The sequence below is a fragment of the Microcaecilia unicolor genome, chromosome 1 (genome assembly GCF_901765095.1).
Source record: "Microcaecilia unicolor chromosome 1, aMicUni1.1, whole genome shotgun sequence".
In the NCBI taxonomy this organism is placed as follows: domain Eukaryota; kingdom Metazoa; phylum Chordata; class Amphibia; order Gymnophiona; family Siphonopidae; genus Microcaecilia; species Microcaecilia unicolor.
Genome location: NC_044031.1, coordinates 422393224 through 422414254, shown reverse-complemented (window position 1 = coordinate 422414254; position 21031 = coordinate 422393224). Strand labels below are relative to the sequence as shown.

Sequence of the window (21031 nt, the reverse complement as noted above, 5' to 3'; positions counted from 1 at the left end):
TTCAGAACTGCATCCCCTATTGTCTCAGGAGATCAAACTACAGCATTTTAATACAAAAAAAGAAAGAATAAACTAGAGGTGATCTTTATGGACCTGAATTAGACCAAGGAGATGAGCTGATTCAATAATATGTACATTCACATTCCTTAAAGTGAAACACTTCCTAGAATATTTAAGGAAAAATCCCATCCTCAAGTGCAATTGTATAAATTTACTTCTTGCTGTTTGTGTTTTAAAGGAAATATAAGGAACTTTAATTCTATGACCATGAAACAGGGGTATAGCCAGACACCCAATTTTGGGTGTGCCTGGGCCCGAGATGGGTGGGCAGAAACACTCTGCCTTGTCCCAAAAGTGATTTGGTCTCTCCCTTTCTTTCTTGCCTGCATACCATGTGGTCTCTCAAACATCCCCCCCCCCCCCCCCCCCCACACACACACATACCTTTTAAATAGCAGATTTTCACCGGCAGCAAGCAGCAACTAATACTCACTGCTCATGCTGGCCCCACAGCCTTCCCTCTGATGCAACTTCCTGTTTCTGTATAGGCAGGAATACATGAGGGAAGGCTATGGGACTGGTGTGAGCAGTATGTATCAGTCGCTGCTTGCTGCATGTAAGGATCTGCTATTTACATGGTATGCAGGAGCGACAGTTGTTGGGAGTTTTTGACTGGTGAGGTTTGGGGATCCCTGCCAGCCACATCATACATGGGCTGCTAGTGGGTGGGCCTGAACCCGAAGTGGGTGGGCTACACCACTGCCATGAAACAAAGCAGACTAAGCACTAAAAAAAAACACAACAAAACAAAAACCTCAAAATCATATCTTTAACTAAGATCAGTGCAGAAGAAGCCACCAGGATTTCCATTCTAATGGACTCTTCTACAGAGATCTTCAATACTGTAGCCAAACTAATAAACTCAAAATTATTTATCCTCCCACTCCACCCCATTACTACTCCCTAATATATTTAACAGATCTTGGCCATAATAAGCCTTAGACATAGATGGCATGAATGAAGGCCACATGGTCTATGCCACTGGTAGAGTGTGCACTACCAGGAGCCCTTTTACAAAGGCACACCAAAAAGTGGCCTGTGGTAGTATGGGCGGCGATGGGAGAGGGTCGGTGGTGGGAGGGGTGGTCGAAAGTGGCAGGGGGTCGTCGGCAGCAGGGGGGTACGAAAGTGGTTGGGGGGTCAGCAACTGGGAGAGGCAGGCTAAACTGTGCCCCCCCCACCTCGGGCTCTGGACCCCCCTCCCACCGAGGTCTGGCTACACCGCAGGTGTGGGCACATGTATTGGATGTGCGCTGGACCATTTCTCCATCGTGTCTGGAAAAAGGCTTTTTTAGGGGGCTGGGAAATGTACTGCGGCAAAATGAAAACCTGCATGCATCGATTTACTGCCTGAGCCCTTAACACGACCCATAGACTTAGCAGTAAGGTCTCATGTGTTACCTATACGATAAACGTCCAGCTCAAGCCAACTGACGATTACTGCTGGGAAAGCCCCCAAGGTAGAAAATAGAAAATTATTTTCTACAGTGGGTTTTTGGCATGCATCAAACTCGGAATTACCGCCAAGCGCACATGCTAGCCGGGCGGTAATGCTGATTTGACGAATGCTGCATGCACGTAGGCTCTTACGCGCCTTAGTAAAAGGGTCCCCTAGTGATATTCTCCTGAAATAAAACAAACAAACAAACAAAGAAATAAAAAATTCCCATAAACAATAAATGAAACTAAACAAACAAAAAAGTTTAGGCTTCACATCATTGTAATTCTTTTAATCCAGTCTCTGTTCCCAATATCTGGGAGAAAAATTATTTAGGATATCAGTTCATAACCTCATAGAATGATGGAGTTGTAGGTAGGTAGTTCCCCTAATAAATTATACTAAATGATCACCCTAGCTAGTGTAATTAGCATCATTGTTTATCAACATCTGCTTTACTCATTCATTACTTGATAGAGGAAATACACTAGTAAGATCATTTATGTGGAGGGGGCATCATCGAAAGGGACATCCAAGTTTTGATGAGGATGTCCTCGCAAAACGTCCCCATCCAGGGGTGGGGAAACCCGTATTTTCAAAACAAGATGGACGTCCATCTTTCGTTTTGATAATATGGTCAGGGACGTCCAAGTCCTGAAATGTGGTCATCCTTAGAGATGGTCGTCCCTAGACTTGGTCGTTTCTGATTTTAGGCGATAATCGAAACTAAAAATGTCCATCTCAGAAACGACCAAATGCAAGCCATTTGGTCGTGGGAGGAGCCAGCATTTGTAGTGCACTAGTCCCCCTGACATGCCAGGACACCAACTGGGCACCCTAGGGGGCATTGCAGTGGACTTCATAAATTGCTCCCAGGTACATAGCTCCCTTACCTTGTGTGCTGAGCCCCCCCAAAACCCTCTACCCACAACTATACACCATTACCATAGCCCTTATGGGTGAAGGGGAGCACCTAGATGTGGGTACAGTGGGTTTGTGGTGGGTTTTGGAGGGCTCGCTGTTTCCTCCACAAACATAACAGGTAGGGGGAGAAGGGCCTGGGTCTGCCTGCATGAAGTGCACTGCACCCACTAAAACTGTTCCAGGTACCTGTATACATACTGCTGTGATGGACATCTGAGGCTGGCATAGAGGCTGGCAATCATTATTTTTAAAGATGTTTTTTGAGGGTGGGAGGGGGTTAGTGACCACTGGGGGAGTAAGGGGAGGTCATCCCCGATTCTCTTCGGTGGTCATCTGGTCAGTTTGGGCACCTTTTTGTGCCATGGTCGTAAGAAAAACAGGACCAGGTAAAGTCATCCAAGTGTTCATCAGGGATGTCCTTATTTCTTTCGATTATGGGTCTAAGACATCATAGTGTTAGGCACGCCCAAGTCCCGCCTTCACTATACCTCTGATACGCCCCCTTGAACTTTGGCCATCCCTGCGATGGAGTGCAGTTGGGGACATCCAAAATCGGCTTTCGATTATACCGATTTGGACGACCCTGTGAGAAGGACGCCTATCTTCCGATTTATGTTGAAAGATGGGCATCCTTCTCTTTCGAAAATGAGCCCAATAGGTTTTTACATAAGCTTAAAATAAAGAACATCTTGGAAAACAGTGTAACATGTGAGCAACAGGCACTCTTCTGTGAGTGTGATGATCCCGATAAAATGGAGAGAGAACCAATTACCATAGAAAGATTGTTTTAAATCATTAGGACAGACAAAACAACACTGACAAATGAGTGTTTCTTTCAGTGAATTATGCATCAAATTTAGACAAAAATGTGACTAGTTTCAGCAGTTTCAAAGGGAGATAAAGCTAATTATAGGCCAGTGGCATCTATTCCCTACTTTGTAAAGATAATGGAAGCCTTGGTAATAAAACAGTTGACATCTCACTTGGATAAGTTTCATTTATTACACACCTCACAAACAGGCTTTCATGCTGATTACAGCACTGAGACCCTCTGAATCACATTATTAGATCACATGAGGAAATATCTATGAAAAGGTCAAGATGTCCTTCTTATGCAACTGGATCTATCCGGTGCTTTTGATCTGGTGGATCACAGGATATTACTGGAAATTCTTGATAAATATGATGTATCAAATAATGTCTTATCTTGGTTTCAGGAATTTTTAACCCATTGGTCTTATTGTTTAAGATTTCAAGGAGAAATATCTGAAAACTGGTCTCCACCCTCAGGAGTGCCTCAGGGTTCAACACTGACACTAGTCTTGTTCAATGTTCTTATGTCATCCTTAGGCCATATTCTGGAAAACAAGGGTTATACACCTATGGAACTATGTAAGTCTAAGTGCTTTGAAAATGAGCCCCACTGTCTCATGTTTTCATATTATTGCTAGTTGGATATTGTCTCATCATCTGAAACTGAATAAAGAAATAAACTAAATTCCTATTAGTAGGGGCACAACAGAACAAAGAGCTAAGATCAAATCTGTTGATTGATGGGAATCATTTTGTGCTTGATAAACCCTTAAAAATGTTGGGTATTATACTGGATAATAAATTATCCATGGTGCACCCAATAAATTCCATAGTAAAGAGACTGTGTTCTATACAATGAGAAAACTAAAAGCAATTTGTAAATACCTAACAGTAGATTTGTATCAATTAGTGGTACAGGCCCTAATATTTAGTAAACTCGACTATTGTAATACTACTTGGGTTTACCAAAACATCTAATAAGAAAAATTCAAACAGTTCAAAATGTTGCTTTACGCCTAACATTCTCTCTACATAAAACAGATAGAATTACTTCTTACTTTATTAGGGTTCATTGGTTGACTGTTGAGGCGAGGATATTTTGTTTGGCTGGATTGTTTGTTATGGAAAATTACATTTAGACAAGTTCCATTATACATGATCAATCTTGTACATTATACATTAACAAACTATCTATATAATTTGCAGAAATTATCATTATTTGATCTCCCGACTCCAAAAGGCATTACCTCAAAGAAGCTTTTTAATTGTTTGCTTTTGAAGCTGCAACATTTTAGAACTTTTTACCAGATAATCTTAAAAATATTACCAACTATACCATATTTAAGAAAGATCTGAAGACACTATTGTTTTAGATCTATGTGACAAAGAAATAATTTGAAATATAGTTGCTTTCTGTATTTCTTTATTATTATTATTATTATTATTATTATTATGTTATACTGCTTCAGGATTTAAGGATTATTTTACATCTATACTATGTAAGTTCCTACTACTGTGCCACTGTTCCTACTACTACTTATCATTTCTATAGCGCTACTAGACGTACACAGTACTGTACACTTGAACATGGAGACAGTCCCTGCTTGACAGAGCTTACAATCTAATTAGGACAGACAAACAGGACAAATAAGAGATAAGGGAATTACTAAGGTGGGGAGGGGGGTGATAAAATAAGGGTACTGAACAAGTGAGTAAGGGTTAGGAGTTAAAAAGCAGTATCTAAAAGGTGGGCTTTTAGCCTAGATTTGAAGACGGCCAGAGATGGAGCTTGATGTATAGGCTCAGGAAGTCTGTTCCAGGCATATGGTGCAGCAAGGTAAAAGGAACAGAGTCTGGAGTTAGCAATGGAGGAGAAGGGTGCAGATAAGAGAGATTTACCCAGTGAACAGAGTTCCCAGGGAGCAGTGTAGGAAAAGATGAGAGTGGAGAGGTACTGAGGAGCTGCAGAGGGAATGCACTTGTAAGTCAATAAGAGGAGTTTGAACTGTATGCGGAAATGGATAGGGAGCCAGTGAAGTGACTATTGTGTTCTAGAATCTTGCTATAATCTGCTGTGAACTATATTTATGGGAAACGGCGGTCTATAAGTGAACTAGCTATAACTGTAACTATAGGATTTCAGACAACACTTTAAAACATAGATTAAAAGTTCAATTTTATTTGATACATTTGAAAATCTAGTAAAAATCCTAGGGACCCTTTTACCAAACTGCGGTAAAAATTGGCCATAGCACATCCTTACATGGGTCATTGAAGCATGCTAAGGCCATTTTTTAAATGGTTGATTTTTCTATTTTCTGTATTAATGGCCATGGCCATGCACTAATTTTCCCATTAGCACATGTTTATTAGTGTGTAAACCCCATCCACCATCCTATTATGTAGGTAGTAAAGGCTCACGTGCTAAGCATGTGCCAATCAGCTAGCATGCAACAGTGTAGCTACGCTAACCAACTAGGACAGCATGTGCCTAGTCTGTGCTCCCAGAACAGCCCCCAGTGCTAAAAAAATATATTATTTTTTAGCTTGTGAATAGCATGTGCACATCTAAAAATTACCACTGGATGCCTCAGCGTACCACACAGTAAGCTATTTCTTGCTGTGGTAAGTAGTGTAGCAAAAGGATCCCTAAGTTTTTTCAGGAAAAAAAAAAGAAGAAGAAGACGACGAAAAGGGTAGGAACATCAGAAAGAAAAGGGGGAGAAAAAACAAAACAATACTTGGTGACAAAAGGAAACTAATTACAATGGTGATTGACTAAAAGAAAATAAGAAATACAAATAAGGGATACGTAGGACAAGTGTCAGTATATTTAAGAGCAAAGATTGCTTTTAAGTACTAAAGTATGCGTGAATGTTTACAATGAGCACCTTGTTTTCAATTACTTATGTAAAGCTCTTAGGGCAGAAGATCAGTACTAAGGGCAAGATGCACTAAACAAAACAAACATTTAACCAGCCTTTAACAAACAAGTTTTTAACCCTGGCATGTACTAAAGCCCAATTTCCGATGATGGTAGCAGCAAACGAAAACAGAATGCAGATGAGCAAATTGTGTAGAAACCCTATTGAAATGAGATGCACTAAGGTTTTCTGCTTGCCCTAACGCTGGAAAACTCCGGGAAAGCTAATGAGAGGTTGTTTTTGTGTTTTGTTGGTTTTTTTTACGTTTTTGGCATGCGCAGAGCAGCCAGCATAACGCTTGGCTGCTCTGTGCATGCTTTACGGGCCGATTATCGACGGTTATAATGAAGGGTTAGAGAATGCAAGTGAGCTGCAACGAGCAGCTCATTTGCATTCCCTTTCCTTCGTGCATAGCCGTTCCATACCGATTCGTTATGGAATTTGGTATGGAACGGCTCTAATGAGGACTTTTGTGCATCTTGCCCTAAAAGTTTAAATTTTCGCTACTAACTCCATCCCCTATAACCTCTCAGATTTTAAGCACAATAATTTAAGTGTCTGGTAAAAACAGAGACAATTTTGTGTTTTAATTCCTAACTCTCAAAGGGACCCTTTTAATAAGCTGCATTAGGTGCTAACAAGCAAGCCTACCCAAATGACCCAATCTAATCCTTTGAGCCCATCTACCCAACACATATCCAGAAGACAACGACAATGACTCAGACTACATCTGCCACCAAACTTCCCTATGCCTTTCCCATGTCCCATTCCCCCTCCCGCCTCCTCTACCCCTCCTCCAATGCTCATCTACCCCTTGCTCATACCTCTCCTAATCCCGTCACCCTTCCCCATCTCTACCTACCTATCTCTTCTATTATTCTAATATGATTAACCTATATTTTCTCTATCAAGACTCTGTAATCCTTATTATTATGTAAGCCGTATTGAACCTTCTTTGAGTGGGAAAGTGCGGGGTACAAATGTAATAATCAATAAATAAATAATTAAATAAACAAGTGCCTAATACAGCTAAAAATGGAATACCACAGGATGTGCTCAGGTGTCTTGGCTAATTAATTAAATTTGCATGTGGATCTGGGATCTGCACCCAAATTTGAGTGACCTTTATAGAATCCAGGGGAACGGGGCAGACATTTTACATAAGTACAAATGGGAAAAATCAATGGATAAAACTGGCAGCATACACATGTAAATTACATATTTTGTAATTTACATGTACACATTTCGGCATGTGCATGTGTGTTGACTATTTTGAAAATGTACATATATGAATGCTGCTAATTAAACATAGAGGCCACACTCTATTCATTGTCAATTTGGAGGGGGGAAGAATGAACAATGGGGGGGTCAAACAGGATAACTCCCTTAATCCCGCCTGTAAAGGACTGGATGAAAGAGGTACTTTTTAAAAAAAAACGGTACCTACCAGAGAGCAGCAGTAAATCACCATATGAAAATATTAGGTTAAACAAGTGCCTAATGTAATAGGAAATATATGAGTAGATTTCTGACCCACCCAGGCCACAAATAAACTACATCCCCTTGTAATTTCTTATATGTTATAGAAATCCATGTATAAATTGAGCCCTTTTAAAATCGCCATTTACATGTGGATGTCATTTCCATATGTAAATGCTGGAATTTTAACATGGAAATTATGAATAATTTCCAAAATAACCTTCTAAGAGTTATATATTTTATGTCTTAATCCCAAATCTACTACTGAAGCAATATATGACTTTAGAAAAGTTACTTTTCATTCTTTACAGCTTAACCACCTGTTATAAAAATATTGTTTTCTATTTACCCTTCCCTATTTAAAAAGTATTTGTCCAAGAACTAATACCAGTATAACAACAACATAAATTGATGGAAAGGAACAGTCAAAAATCAACTGACGTTTCAACTGACCGTATTTCAATTTATAAGTATAAGAGGTGACGCCTCACGAAGCCCCCGGCTACACAATTTGAAAGCTCACAGGGGCTGGGCTGCTTCATCATCGGCAACCACCTCTACAAATTCTTATCTTATTATTTTTCTCTACTTAGAAAATTTATTATACATAGCACTTAGCTTTAATTCCAACTGGATTCCCAGGACGCTGTATATGACCATGACCAACGGTGGCCAGCGTTTCGTTGCCTGCCTCAGGGTCACATGGTCTGCGTCAATTCTGAGAAACCTCAACTTCAGCGGGCCCTAATACCAGTATATACATTTTATAGTACCTGTAGTGAATATGTCATCCCATGCTTGAGTATGTTTCTGCCATTGTGGTGTATTCAATTTTCTGTGGAGATTGACAGAGGTCACCATCAAGGGGCCTAAATATTTCATCATCTGATTAAAAAAAGGATACGTTTCCATTGTCAATGATGCTTGATAAAACATGCAGTACTTGATTCATCTCTTTTGTATACCAATTTATATATTTTTTAAAGCTTTTCAAAGCAAAATACGAAAATGTGTTACGAAGAAAACAAACATAGCATTTGCACTCGCACCACCACCTCACCAGATCAGCCTCCAAACACCCTCAATAAAATACTGCGAACTAAAAATTTTTATTGGCAAGACATTGGCTGAAACTTTATTAAATAGCACCACAAGTAACAAGAACAATGTAATTAAATTACCCCAACAGTAAAGTCTCTTCTCCCACTCCTCTCCAACTAGTCAGTAGCAAACTAGTTATTCATGAGCCAATCTGAGACCTTCCCATAACATCAGAACGCATGCCCAACCCATGGTGTTATAGGTTCATGTCTAAACTCATGGCAGTGCCGTACACAAGTGCACAAAACATATATCAAGTCTCTCCTGAACCTTCATTCCCCACCATTTTCTGCTGCCACATCCTATTTAAACTAAACCTTCTTCTGCCACAAGCACTGACAGCCTTTATATGTCACTCTCCTCCACCCAAAGCCACGGCTGGTCTGCCACTGAAACAAGCCTCCAAAATACCTTGAACATCACTAAAAAGATGTACAGCACAAGGAAAGGAGAAATGGGAAGGAATTGGGACAATGGCACAATGCTAAATAAACACTCTTACCCAATGAAGTGAAATCAGATGAATCTATCTTTTTATTTTTATTTTTTTTCTGTGTGAAACAGCCATGGAGGTGGAAGATAGTAACATTTGTTTTCTGAGGGTTTTATGCTATTTTAGGGGAGAGGCAACTAAAGGCTAGGATAGAACCATTTGCAATCCAGCCAGTTTTTTCTCATACACTGAGGGACTGTCAAAACCTGAACAGATATTCAGATAAATTTCTCATAGGAAAAGGAAAATTATCCTTAATTGCATGAAGGTAAGCTTCCTAAGGACTGTAGATGAGAAAGAATATTCCTGAGGGTTTTGGTTTGGACTGTGAAACATTGCAGGAAGACCTTAGGAAATTGGAAGGCTGGGCATCCAAATTTAATATGGAAAAATGCAAGGAAAGAAAATCCAAATCATAGTTATGTGATGCTAGGGTCCACCTTGGGGGTCAGAGCTCAAGAAAAAGATCTAGGTGTTGTTGTAGATAATACACTGAAATCTGTTCAGTGTGTGGCGGTGGACAAAAAAGCAAAAAGGATGCTAGGATTTATTAGCAAAGGGATGGTGAATAACACCAAAAAATACTATAATGCCCCTGTATTGCTCCATGTTGTGACAGCACCTTGAGTATTGCATTCAGTTCTGGTCGCCGTATCTCAAAAAGATATAGCAGAATTAGAATAGGTTCAAAGAAAAGCGACAAAAATGATAAATGGGATGGACCTCCTCTTGGATGAGGAAAGACTAAAGAAGTTAGGGCTCTTCAGCTTGGAAAAGACATGGATGAGGGGAGATATAATTGAGGTGTACAAAATCCTGAGTGGTGTACAATGAGTAGAAGTAAGTCAATATTTTACTCATTACAAAATACAAAGACTAGGGGGGACACCCAAGGAAGTTACATGGAAATACTTTTAAAACAAATAGGAGGGGATATTTTTCCACTCAATGAACAGTTAAGCTCTGTAACTTTTTGCTGGAGGATATGATAACAGTGGTTTGCATATCTGGGTTTAAAAAAGGTTTGGACAAGTTCCTGGAGGAAAGGTTCATAGTCTGCTATTGAGACAGACATTGGGGAAGCAACTGCTTACCTTGGGATTTCTAGCATGGAATGTTGCCATGATTTGGACTTCTGCCAGGTACTTGTGACCAGGCTTGGCCACTGTTGGAAACAGGATATTGGGCTAGATGAACCATTGGTCTGACCCAGTATGGCTACTCTTATGTTCTTATGAGGCTTAATTATATAGAACTTTTGATTTACTTTATCTCACTCTTTTTTCTGTGTTTTAAATAGAAATAAAACAAAACATAGAAAAGAAAATAAGATGATACCCTTTTTAGTGGACTAACATAATACACATTTGATTAGCTTTTGAAGGTAATCCTTCTTCTTCAGATCAGAAATAAGCAAATGTTGATAAATAGCAATATATACAGATGATACATCAAAGCATTCAAATGACAGTCTTCACAGGAAGAGGGTGGGTGGGTAAGGTGTGAAACATGGGAGCTGGGTGGATGAGAGACAGGAAGAGAGGATGACAAAGCAGTAGAATTTTATGGGCTAGAAAACCCAGATCTTTGTTAAGTCCTGTATGGTGGGTGTCAAAATATTTAATCATTCTGACTTAAAAAGGTCTTATGTTCCTGGATTGTCTTAAAGTTTCATTTTAGTATTGTCAGCATAAAGGCATTGATATAGTGTTCTGGTTTTGTAAAGTGTTGTCCCACAGAGGTGACATCCTGGTTGGCACTGGCATTTTTTATATGATATCTATGTAAATTAAATCTCATCTTTAGCATCTGGCTTGTTTCACCAATATAGCACCCTTCTTCACACGTTTTACATTGAATGATATATACCACATTAGAAGATGAGCATGTGAAGGATTCTTTTATGTTAAATATTGTCCTTTGTGAATGACTGTGGGCTTCTGTGAAATGTGATGGCACAGTCTGCAACGGGCTATATTGCAAGGATGTGTGTCATTTTCTTCTTTTTGAGTTTCTATTGGGAACTTGCTTTTCATTAATTTGTGTTTTAAGTTGGGTGGCTGTCAGAAGGCTAGCACTGGTGGGGAAGGGAATATCTCTTTCAGTAGTTCATCCTCCTGGACTTGTGGCTGTAGATCTTTTATGATTTTTCTCAATTTTTCTAGGTTGTATGTCACTACAAGGGGAATTCTGTCTGTGGCTTTCTTTTCCTTGTACTGTAATAGATTTTCCCTGGGTATTTAAAGAGAGGAGGCAACATTCTTGGAGATTATTTTGGTGTTTGTAGCCTTTTTGTTTGAAAGATTTAGTCAAGATTTTGAGGTGTTTATCTCTGTTCCCTGGGTCAGAGCAGATACGGTGACATCTTGTGGCTTGGCTATGTATAATGGATTTTTTTGTATGTGGGTGAAAGTAGTTTTGGAGGTAACTGCATTTGTCTGTAGGTTTCCTGTGTATAGATGTTTCTATATAGCCATTGCTGATGGAAACTGTGGTGTCCAAAAAAATGATTATATATGGGAAATAGTCAATTTTGAATTTGATTGTAGGATTGTATGTATTGAAGGGACAGTACAATTTTTTTTGAGTTTCTTCCAAATTATAACAATTTCATCAATATATTAATAGTATTTTATGGGTTTAGTCTGACGTATTCAAAGGTTAGCATATTGGGATGCTGTCCTGATGCCCATCTCAGTATCCATGATTTACAGATAGATATCATTGTTAAAGCGGAAATAGTTGTGAGTTAAAGTACATTTGATTAATTTTGTAATGGTTTCCGGTGAGTATTGGTGGTCTAGGGTGGATGTTTTTAGGAGTTTCTTGAATGCAGCTATGCTGCCTGCATGGGTAATGTTACTGTATAGCATTTCTACATCCATTGTGACCAGAAGGGCACCTGGTGGTAACTGCTTGATATTTTTAAATTTGTTCACAATGTCTGTAGCGTATGAAGCTCTGTGTCTTGTGCACGAAAGGTTTAAGAATCCTCTCTATAAGTGTAGGTATTTCCTCTGTAAGTGTGCCAATACCAGATATAATTGGTCTGCCAGGGTTTCCAGGTTTGTGGATTTTGGGTAGCATGTAGAATGTGCCCACAGATGGATGGTTTGGTATGAGTTTCTTTAGATATGGCTGTACTTCTTTTGGAAGTGTTTTGCTAAGAATTTTCAGCTGTTTTGTGGGTTAATTTCCTGTAGTTTGTGTTGTCTGAAAGCTGTCTGTGTCCTTCTGCAATGTATTTTTGTGTGTCCGTAATCACCACAGAGCCGCCTTTGTGTGCAGGTTTGATGACAATGTGTTGGTTGTTTTGTAGGGTTTTTATAGCTGCTCTTTCTGGTGGATAAAGGTTGTATAGAATTTTCTTTTGTTTGCTGGAAAGTTGTGATTTTACCGTATTCCTGAAACTTTCTATGTAGTTGTCTAATTTATTGTCCATCATGTGGGGTGAAATATGTGTTCTTTTGTTTAAAATTGCATTTAAGTCTGTTGGGAGTCTCTTTTTTGTGGAAATGTATCTACAAGCAGAGTTTTCTAAAAAAATTCTTCCAGATCTGAGTATAGTTGAATTTCATCCAGCTTGCTGGATGGACAAAATGAAAGTCCTTTGCAGAGTACAGAGATCTCATGCTGTGATAATTGATAGTTCAAGAGGTTTACTATCCCCATTTGATTTGCATTTCCAATAGTGTGGTCACTGGGAATTTGCCTATAGGGTATCTGCTGGATTTTCTGATCTCATGATTTGTTTGGGCTCTGATCCTCACATACCTCAGATGGATTAGAAAGTTTGGGGTTGCTGGTTTTGCAACATTGCCTGTGCTCTGAGATGTTTTTCTTTCTGTGGTTCTGCAGGAGAGAAGACAGCTTTATTTTTTTTACGGATAACAATGTGTTGTTTTTTACTTGAATATTTTGCAGGTCTTCCTTCAGTTGGCTCATAAGGGGCTCTATGGTGATTATGGACACACAAAAATACATCGAAGATGGACACAGACAGCTCTCAGACAACACATACTACATGAAACTAACTGAGCAAACAGTCAGTCTGACTTTTGTGATGAGGACATTTTTGAGTTAAGGGAAGGGATTATAGAGTTGAACAGTTGATATGGATGGGTAGACTGTATCAGCTGGATAGCCTTTTTCTGCTCCCATGCTCCATGTGTTTTTACCTCTCGGAATCTAACACGACATGCTGCTCCTCTAGAAAGAGCAATGAGACAATGGGTAGGAGGAATAGAGAATAAGAAGACCATTGCTCTCAAACTTTAGTTAAGTTTTTTTTATGTTACTGTATATATTGTTTAACATTTACATTCAGTTGGTTCTTTTATTAGCTTTATGGGGTCTCTATTCAGCAGTGAGGGTAATCATAACTTAAACACTGCTATGCAAATAATTTTGCAGCCTAGTTTTGATCCACCCTCCATTATGGATATTATTGAGATGTCCAGATTCTTTTTCAGCTTGATGCTATCCATATACCTGCCAGAAATCCACAGATGAGAAAGTCCTATGATAATCAGTGAGCATGTAGCTTGTTTTTAATATTGGTCCATGCATATAGGGCTAGATTCTATATATAGCACCTGAAAAATCTGTGCAGAATAAATTTCCGCCTATGTGTACTCTATAAGCAGTGCCTAGAGGTGTGGTATATAGAATATACTTAGTTGACATCCCAACACCTAGACACACATCCATTTACACCAAGAGAAACATGGCATAAATACCGACACATAGATTTAAGCACAGAGGAGCATATTCTATAACAGTGTGTGTAAATTTTGTGTAAATTATGCCTATTTCCCCACCCATAACCATGCCCCTTTTTGGCTCCGCACATTAGAATTTAGTGCTGTGTGTTACAGAATATGCCTAACAAGTTATGCACGTAAATTCTAATTATTGTCAATTAGTGCTCATTATTGCTTGTTAAGTGCTGTTAAAAACACTGATTGGCTTGTTAAGCCAATTAAGTTATGTGAGTTGTTATAGAATATGATTGAATTTCAAAACAGAATGGTAGGCGCGATATATAGAATCCAGCGGATAGGGGTCGATATTTAGCCTGCAGTGATGAATGCTTTTTTTAAAATGCTGATGGCTGCCGGCTAAGTTAGACCTGGATATTCAATGCGAGCCATGTTCAGGCACCTGCACTGAATATTTGGGTCATTGGCAATATTCAGAATTTATGCGGGTATGACTGATATTCAGTGTCATACCTGCATAGCTAACTGGGCAAAGTTAAGACTGCTATTTAAGCGATCCTACCTGCCTGGTTAGATATGTGAATAGCTTCTGGGACTACCCTAACTCTGCCCCAGAACACCCTGGCTCTGCTTGGACAGTACTGTGGTGGTCAGAGGGGATTTTCAACAGCACTGCTCAGTTAAGTGTTGCTGAATATCCCCTCTTGAGGTTTCAGCATGATTTATCCGGGCACATACTTCTAACTTTTTTTTTTCATTAGTTTTTTTTTAAAGGCATGTTTTATCTTGAGAGGTGATGCAATCTGTCATTGTTAGGAACAAATTAGATAAACATTGGTCTGTGATGATAAAAATACAGTAATTAGATGGTGTTAGGAATCCTTCTTACTGTACTTATCTAACTTTTATTCTGATAAACAAATGACATATTCTTTTATCAGGATTTTATATGTGTAGTCGTGTTATATTATCCCTGGTTACTAGTATTAAAATGAGTTTTATACCTCCTTGACAGACTTTATAAACTTCAGATCATCTTCTCCACAGGCTTCTTGCAACAAACCACATCTTCTATTATAAAGAATGAAGCATATTGCTAGTAAACATAAAAAATGAGAACAAATTAATGAGGAATTAAAATCTACTCATGCTTATTTTGGTGCAGTGGGCTATTAAACTGATCTAAAGTTATACCCCCCCCCCCCCCCAATTTTCAAACATTGACTTAAAATGTTGGCCGTGGCATTTAAATTTATACGTGGCATTGTACTGAATATCATGTATAAGGCGACTACTACTACTACTACTGGTGAAATCTCCGCAGGTACCACTGATATTCAGCACCATTACCCAGATAACTATTTGAATAAACCAGGACAACTACTTTGTTGTCTAAATTAATCCAGGGGCCCTTTTACTACATGGTTGGTGTGTGGCAACAGGCTTTCCGAGTGCCAATCCAGAACTACAGGAGTCCAGCAGTAGTTCCCACCCCCAGCGTGTGCCAGTTCTGACACTATGGAAAAATTCTATTTTTGTAGTGCTGGTGCTTACCCGGCGGTAATCAGGCAGCGTTGTGCCTTGACCGATTTACTGCCAGGTTAGCGCAGGAGCCCTTACCGCCACCTCAAAGGGTGGACGTAAGTGCTCCCCCACCCCCGAAATGGCCGCATGACAAGTTGTTCACTATGGCCATTTCCTTACCAGAAAAAAGGCAACCCTTTACCCACTGCAGTAAAAGGGGGCCTCAGCGCATATCAAAAACACATGCTGATGCTAACGCATGCCCCCTTTTACTGCAGCTTAGTAAAAGACACCCCAGATAGCTATCCAAGTATCAGTTCTGAGTATTGGTAGTACCTATAAAACTTTTTGCTCTTCCTTGGCTTTGCCTTTGGATCATTGCTACACTATCGTATGGTGACAGGGTGGTCAGTAAAGGTTTTCAACAGTATTATCTGGCCCTCGTGAGCAGCACTTATCCAGGTAGGAGTCATACCTTCCTGATAAGTACATCTGAATATCAACCAATATTGAATAAAGCAGCAAAGATTTCATTCTAGTAAACTTACTTTCATATGACCATTTATTTAATTCAAAGTATAAGTCATCGACACAGCCTTTCTCATGACAGATATTATTGATGCGTGTGACAAAATCTTGCATGACCTAAACAAATCACAAATACAAAAGTGTTACTATATTACAGTGATTCTTAACATTTTTAGTCAATCACTAAAATCTATGTTGTAAAATGCTATTTTTTGTCATGGTGGTCAAAAACAAGAGACATCTAAGGAAAATCTTATGTTAGACTACTGTACAGCTTATTCGACCTTTTAGAATTGCTTTTGTTAATGCTTCAATTGTCATATATTTGCCATTAAAATTAACTTTTTCTGTCCTTTAACACCAATTACTTTACTACAGTGACATAAATTTGAGCATGAGTATCCTGTTCAATTATTTAGTTTATCCTGCTTATTTTCGAAGGAGAAGGGTGCCCATCTTCCGACACAAATCGGGTGATGGGCATCCTTCTCCTAAGGGCACCCAAATCAGCATAATCGAAAGCCGATTTTGGGCATCCTCAACTGCTTTCCATTGCAGGGATGACCAAAGTTCAAGGGGGCGTGTTGGCAGTGTACTGAAGGTGAGGTGGGGGTGTGGTTAAGAGATGGGCATCCTCTGCCAATAATGGAAAAAAGAAGGGCGTCCCTGATGAGCATGTGGCCAACTTTACCTGGTCCCTTTTTGTTCACGACCAAGCCTCGAAAAGGTGCCTGAACTGACCAGATGACCACCGGAGGGAATCGGGGATCACCTCCCCTTACTCCCCCAGTGGTCACCAACCCCCTCCCGCCCAAAAAAGCAAATTAAAAAACATTTTTTCCAGCCTCTATGCCAGCCTCAAATGTCATACCCAGCTCCATCACAGCAGTATGCAGGTCCCTGGAGCAGTTTTTAGTGGGTACTGCAGTGCACTTCAGGCAGGCGGACCCAGGCCCATCCCCCTGTACCTGTTACACTTGTGGTGGTAAATGGGAACCCTCCAAAATCCACCTGAAACCCACTGTACCCACATCTAGGTGACCCCGTTACCCTTTAAGGGCTATGGTAGTGTTGTACAGTTGTGGGTAGTGGGGTTTTTTTTGGGGGGGCTCAGCACCCAATGTAAGGGAGCTATGTACCTGGGAGCAATTTGTGAAGTCCACTGCAGTGCCCCCTAGGGTGCCCGGTTGGTGTCCTGGCATGTGAGAGGGGAGCAGTGCACTACAAATGCTGGCTCCTCCCATGTCCAAATGGCTTGGATTTGGCCGGTTTTGAGATGGGTGCCCTTAGTTTCCATTATATGTGAAAATTGAGGTCGGCCATCTCTAAGGGAGGCCATTTCTAAAGTCGACCCAAATGTTGAGATTTAGCCGTCCCTACCGTATTATCGAAACGAAAGATGGCTGCCCATCTTGTTTCAATAATAGGGTCATGTACGCTTCTTTCCGGGGCCGTCCTTAGAGGTGGGCGCTCTTATAGATGGGCACCCCCGTTCGATTATGCCCCTCCACACTGTTAGCATGTGATAATTTTTAGCATGCGCTAAAAATGCTAGAGCATCCATAGTGTGGCTTAGTAAAGAGGGACCTAATTTATTAAAAATTTGTAAATACTTAACTATTTAATTTAACATGTATTATTGTAAAATTGTCCATTAGCTGGGCTTACTACATTAGAACTCTGTAAAAACTGCATCCATACCACTAAAATAAAAATTATTGTCTAACATTTTTAATACTGATTAGTCACTGGATACAGCTGGTACATACATGCCTTTGCAACAAGTGATCTCTGCATGCAGAATTCCCCCATTATAAAGGCTAGCATTTCCCCCTCTACCTCTACCTCCACGACCAACACCACCACCATCACCACAACTACTACTTATCCTTTCTATAGCGCTACTAGACATATGCAGCGCTGTACAGTGGACATAAAGAAACAGTACCTGCTCAACAGAGCTTACAATCTAACTAGGACAAATAAGGGATAAGGGAATTACTAAGGTGGGAATGATAAAGCTTGGGTACTGAAGAAGTGAGTAAGGGTAGGAGTTAACAACAGCATCAAAAAGGTGGACTTTTAGCCTAGATTTTAAGATGGCTAGAGATGGAGCTTGACACACCAGCTCAGGAAATCTATTTCAAGCATATGGTGCAGCAAGATAAAAGGGACGGAGTCTGGAGTTAGCAGTGAAAGAGAAGGGTACAGATAAGAGCTTAACCGAGATTGGATAGCAGAGCCGGTAATGGGAGGCGGGGCTGGAGGTTGGGAGGCGGGGATAGTGCGGGACAGACTTATACGGTCTGTGCCAGAGCCAGTGGTGGGAGGCAGGACTGGAGGTTGGGAGGCAGGGATAGCACTGGGCAGACTTATACGGTCTGTGCCAGAGCCGGTGGTGGGAGGCGGGGATAGTGCTGGGCAGACTTATATGGTCTGTGCCCTGAAGAGCACAGGTACAAATCAAAGTAGGGTATACACAAAAGTAGCACACATGAGTTGTCTTGTTGGGCAGACTAGATGGACCGTGCAGGTCTTTTTCTGCCGTCATCTACTGTGTTACTATTTACCCAGTGAACGGAGTTCCCAGAGAGTAGTGTAGGGAGAAATAAGAGTGGAGAGGTACTGAGAAGCTGCAAAGTAAATGCACTTGTAAGTCAATAAGAGGAGTTTGAACTGTATGCAGAAACGGATAAGGAGCCAATGAAGTGACTTGAGGAGAGGGCTAATATGAGCATAGTGACAGTGGCGGAATATAAGTCAAACAGCAGAATTTTGAACAGATTGAAGGGGAGAGAGATGATTTAGTGGGAGACCTGTGAGAAGCAAGTTGCAATAGGCTAAGTGAGAGATGATAAGAGTGTGGAGAAGGGTCCTGGTAGTGTGCTCAGAAACGAAAGGACAACTTTTGGTAATATTATAGAGAAAGAAATGACAGGTTTTACCAATCTGTTGAATATGTGCAGAGAAGGAGAGAGAAGAGTCAAAGATGACCCCAAGGTTGCGAGCTGATGAGACAGGGAGGATGAGTGTGTTATCCACAGAGATAGAGAATGGGGGAAGAGGAGATGTGGGTTTAGGGGGAAAGATAAGAAGCTCAATCTTGGTCATGTTTAGTTTTAGATGGTGGTGAGACATCCAGGCAGAAATGTTACACAGACAGGCTGATATTTTCCACCTGGATTCCTGCTGAAATTTCTGTTGTGGAGAGGTAGATCTGGAGCCATCTGCGTAAAGGTGATACTAGAAACCATGGAATGAGATCAGAGTGCCACCACAGCCGCAGTTTCCCATGTACCTTTCTGCAGACCTCCACCCATTCCCACGGGACACACACACACACACACACACACACCTCATCAACCTTTACCAGCCTTCCCTTACTCCATCTTTTCCAGCCCCTCCTCCAACTCACTCCCATCCATCTTTTCCAATCCTCCCTTATTACATCCATCTTTTTTAGCCCCCCACTCACTCATCCATCTTTATTCCATCCCCCCTCCCTGCATATATACACACCAGCCACCTTTTTCCAAACCTCCAACACACACACATGCTTTATTTTCATTTTTTTTTCTGTGTAGCATTCCCCCTGCAATGCTATGCAAAAAAAAAAAAATCTAATTATTTAATTTGGGTCACTTTTGACCCCAGTGGGATTCAGTGGTGAAGCAAGCAACAGGTGCCATCTAGCAAATAATTATGAAATACGGAATTTCTCAGAGTAATTGGCACAAAGTCATAAAAAAGCTACAAAAAGCAAGATTTTCAAAATGTACACAACATCATACACCAACATAAATACTGCATTGTGTCATTTTTGACCTCACTGGGCCTTCTAGGGAAAAGGCTGTATTTTACATGTTTTTGAGATTAGGAATAAAAAAAATGGTTAAAAAAGTTTTAAAATGTTTTTTTTTATAGAATGTAGAGGTGATCTATTATTCATTATGTTTGGTTTTATTTAGCAATCTCTTTTAGAGATTGTGGATTGAAAGCAGGTTAAGACCTATATCATTTTGAAGTTGGTCCCATTATATATTTTCATTGAAAAAGGTAATGCAATATTTTATGTACTACAGAATTTTTATATGAATATCTGATGGATGTTTGGTGTATATGTGCATTGAGTGAGCATGTGACATTTTTATAAGACATGTTTCTGAAGCTCATTTTATTAATATGTATTGTTTGATTTATGAATATGAGTGAATATATTCGCCTTCCAGTATTTTCATGTAGTATGTTTCTGAGTGGATGTGTGTGTGTGTGTCTCATTATTTTAATTTAATGTGTATATGTTTTATTGTTTAGTAGACACTACCAACATTATATACAACCCCAGAAGCAGGATTGTGCTGAAATATATCCATGTCAGGTTTTACGTATTTTTAATAAATTAATTAGTTTGGACTTTAGGGCTTATTTTCTTTGACAGACTGCTTCTTAAAAGGACTGGGCTGAAATATTTTCTTCCTGAAGCCCCACTTTTGTAAATCCCACAATAGCCCCCAACTCAGACTCCCTCAATGACCCACCAATTCTTAATTACCCCAAAGCCACCCTTCTTCCTCCAGTTCTCTACCACCACACGCAGCCTCTCCCCCAGGCCTACCTGGTAAACAGTGGGATATATTGGGGTTGGAGTTCGTGTAGGAGTGATCCACAGTTGTTCCTACCTCTCCTGATACTAGATTCAAAATGGATCCAGTGATCCTTAGTGGTAGACTCATGGTATTACTGCTAGGGGTCAAGCTGTCATATAAGGGCAAAAAACCCTTATATGGTAGCTAGAACTTGTGATAAAGCTGCAAGACTACTGCTAGGGGTTGTGAGTGCCATTTTGTACCCAGACCTGAAAGAAGCTGGAGCAACTGGAGATCATTCCTGCCCCAACCCCAATATTCCTCTGATATTTGCCAGGAAGGCTGGAGGGAATTGGAGAAATGAGGTAGAGTGGGAGGAATCAAAGTTGGGACATTTGAGGGGGTTCTGATTTGGGAGACCATCAGGAGTAGCAAAAGGG

General features: G+C 40.2%; 1 protein-coding gene across 1 annotated transcript in view; it reads right to left on the bottom strand.

Annotated features, from left to right (window-relative positions):
- LOC115456829 (1,25-dihydroxyvitamin D(3) 24-hydroxylase, mitochondrial-like) overlaps positions 1–21031 on the bottom strand; it is a 66207-nt gene that overhangs the window by 13579 nt on the left and 31597 nt on the right. Inside the window, exons 4-6 of the mRNA XM_030186188.1 lie at positions 16026–16122; positions 14958–15049; positions 8412–8523 (exon numbers count right to left, since the gene is read on the bottom strand). Coding sequence (XP_030042048.1) covers positions 8412–8523; positions 14958–15049; positions 16026–16122 — 301 coding nt within the window. The remainder of the gene's footprint in view (positions 1–8411; positions 8524–14957; positions 15050–16025; positions 16123–21031) is intronic.